This window comes from Babylonia areolata, chromosome 18 (assembly GCF_041734735.1).
Source record: "Babylonia areolata isolate BAREFJ2019XMU chromosome 18, ASM4173473v1, whole genome shotgun sequence".
In the NCBI taxonomy this organism is placed as follows: Eukaryota; Metazoa; Mollusca; class Gastropoda; order Neogastropoda; family Buccinidae; genus Babylonia; species Babylonia areolata.
In genome coordinates this window covers 65813030-65815506 of record NC_134893.1, presented here as the reverse complement: position 1 = coordinate 65815506, position 2477 = coordinate 65813030, and the positions used below count along the sequence as shown (strand labels likewise).

At 49.4% G+C, this 2477-nt stretch overlaps 1 protein-coding gene across 1 annotated transcript in view; it reads right to left on the bottom strand.

The window, feature by feature from the left end:
* Positions 1–775: 775 nt before the first annotated feature.
* LOC143292316 (uncharacterized) overlaps positions 776–2477 on the bottom strand; it is an 11333-nt gene continuing 9631 nt past the window's right edge. The window contains exon 3 of the mRNA XM_076602504.1: positions 776–2477. This exon is cut by the window's right edge and continues 29 nt beyond it. Coding sequence (XP_076458619.1) covers positions 1181–2477 — 1297 coding nt within the window. The 3' untranslated portion in view covers positions 776–1180.

Here is a 2477-nt window from a genome sequence, read left to right as displayed (position 1 = left end):
CGTCTGTTTCAGTCCCAGTGCCGGCAGTCCACAGGGAACTATCGATGTCCGTACTTATACTTTAAAAGAAAAATCAAATACAGGATCTGTTGTTTTCGTTCGTTTGTTTGTTTGTTTGTTTTCTGTGTTGGCTTGTCCGTTGCATAGTGTAATTAGTTGGGAAGAGTGCGGCCGCATTAACCCGTGTGACATGTTTGTATGCGAGTTCGAACGCGCGCGCGCACGCACACACACACACACACACACACACACGAACCCAATACACGCATGAACAATATCGTCGCGAAGAAGGAAAGTCAGTTTATAAAGGACTGCAAATAAATATTATATACCGTTACTTTTCTTTAAGAAATGGATTTCAGATAAATTCATTTTCAATGTATGTCGGTCTGTGTGTGTGTGTGTGTGTGTGTGTGTGTGTGTGTGTGTGTGTGTGTGTGTGTGTGTGTGCTCGCGCGCGCGTGTGTGTTCGTTCTTTAGTTTAGCGTCTTTTCACTATCAGTGATATTAGACGATTTTTTTTTTTAAGTTATAAAAAAAGAGGGGATGGGGGGCGGAGGGGGGGGGGGATGGAAGAGGAAAACAGAAAAGGTAGAAAGGTAGAAATCCACCAAAAACTGCATACCTAACATAACATTTAACAGTAACAGTTCAATAATGATAATAATAATCAGAAGTGTGTGTATGTGTGCGTGTGTTTGTGCGTGCGTGCGTGTGTGCGTGTGTGTGTGTGTGTGTGTGTGTGTGCACGCGTGCGTGCGTGTGTGTCTGCTTGTGTGTGTGTTCGCTGGTGAGCGTGTGTCTGTGCGTGCACCCACAATAAATCACTTAAGTAAAACAGGTCAAGGCAAGGTATGACTGCCTACATAGTTCTAAGTCAGGGATGAAGCTCAATGCAAACCATGCACATGTGTTACAGAGATAAAAACAAAACAAAAAAACAACATCCATGCTGAGTTTGACGAAACAAACAAGGGAACGAAGGGAACTGTTATATCTGCTACAAGCACTCGGCAGAAGTAAATATGTTTTACTTGGATTTTTTTTTCAAGTTCCGGTGTCCATTTTTTTGCCATGCGAAGTAAATAGATTGTCCTGTAAAACGTATTTAGTGTTTTTTTTGGGGGGGTTGTTGTTTTTTTGTTGTTGTTTTTTTTTGTCGACACGGAACACCAGTCATTCACAACATTGCTTTCCGTTCTCTCTCTGCTCGCTGCGCGAACAGTTCTTCCGGTTCCGGGTCATAACCAAACATGTCAAAGTCCATTTTGTAATAGTCTCTCACTCGGTGCAGCAGCTCCCACGGCAGAGACTGGTAAGCGTTGACCATCAGCGTGTTCCTCTCAGCTTCCACCTCCATCTCTCTTCTGTTAGAATCCAGGAAAAGCTCCCTGATCATGTTGAACAGCTGGGTGGGCGAGCTGTTCACAGAGGGCCACCTTCTATGAGCCACGTCGGGAGGCAGGTAACCGCTCAGGATGAACGCGCGGAGCAGTCTGGCCTGCAGGTCTTCGTTGGACACGCAGTGGCGTAGACCTTCTCGGTGGTCTATAGTGTCGTGCACAAAGTCTATGATGGTCCGCATATGTCCCATAGCCCTGGCTTGGAAGTCTGTGTTGTGAACGACGTGGCTGAGGTTCAGTCTGTTCAGCACTGCCTGACTGTCCTCAGTCATGTTCTCCAGGTGACCTATGAAGTGGGGCTGGAAGGCACATGGGTTGCACACTCTCGACACAGGCAGCATGTGGTCGTCAGAGTGAGCGAAAGAGGACGACTCCTCCTGGACTGTGTACTCCACGAAGTTTTCAAAACTCACGTCAAAACAAGTGGCGGAAGGCTTTCGGGTTTTCCCGACGTCGTCCGAATTTTCCAGAACCATATCTTGGATCCTCGGGGCGTGATGGGTCCAGAAGAAGAAATCGGGAAGCACAAACTTGTCGATGTACACGGCCCAGAGGCGGTGGTACGGGTTCCTGGTGAACATGAACCTGAACTGCTGTTTCCCGGGCCGGAGTTTGTGAGTGATGTAAGCCAGGGCGAAAGGCCTGGCCTGTTTGAACGGAGTCAGGTGCACCCTGTACTTGCTGAGCATTTCAGGGCTGGACACCGACTCTCCTCCACCACTGGTATCGTTGTGCAGGAAGCGGAAGAGACCGATCCAGAAGGTGGAGGCCACCTTGTGCACGCTGCAGTACATAACCGCTTCCTCCCCCTGCTGGTAACTGAACACGTCCACCACGCTCTCATTGATGGACCCACCCCGCACACCGTCATCCTCGCTGAACGCCTCGCCCTCAGCTTTCTCAGCCTGCTGCCGTGCGGAGCAGTACTGCCTGGTGTGCTGAAGACGTTGGAAGCACGTTCGCTGGGAGTTGCGTCCTTTCAGCCGAAGGCAGTCGTCGGAGGTGGACTGGACCAGCGGTTGGGGCTGATGGTCGAGCCATTGCTGGAACACGCTAGGGTGAGACCAGTCCTCT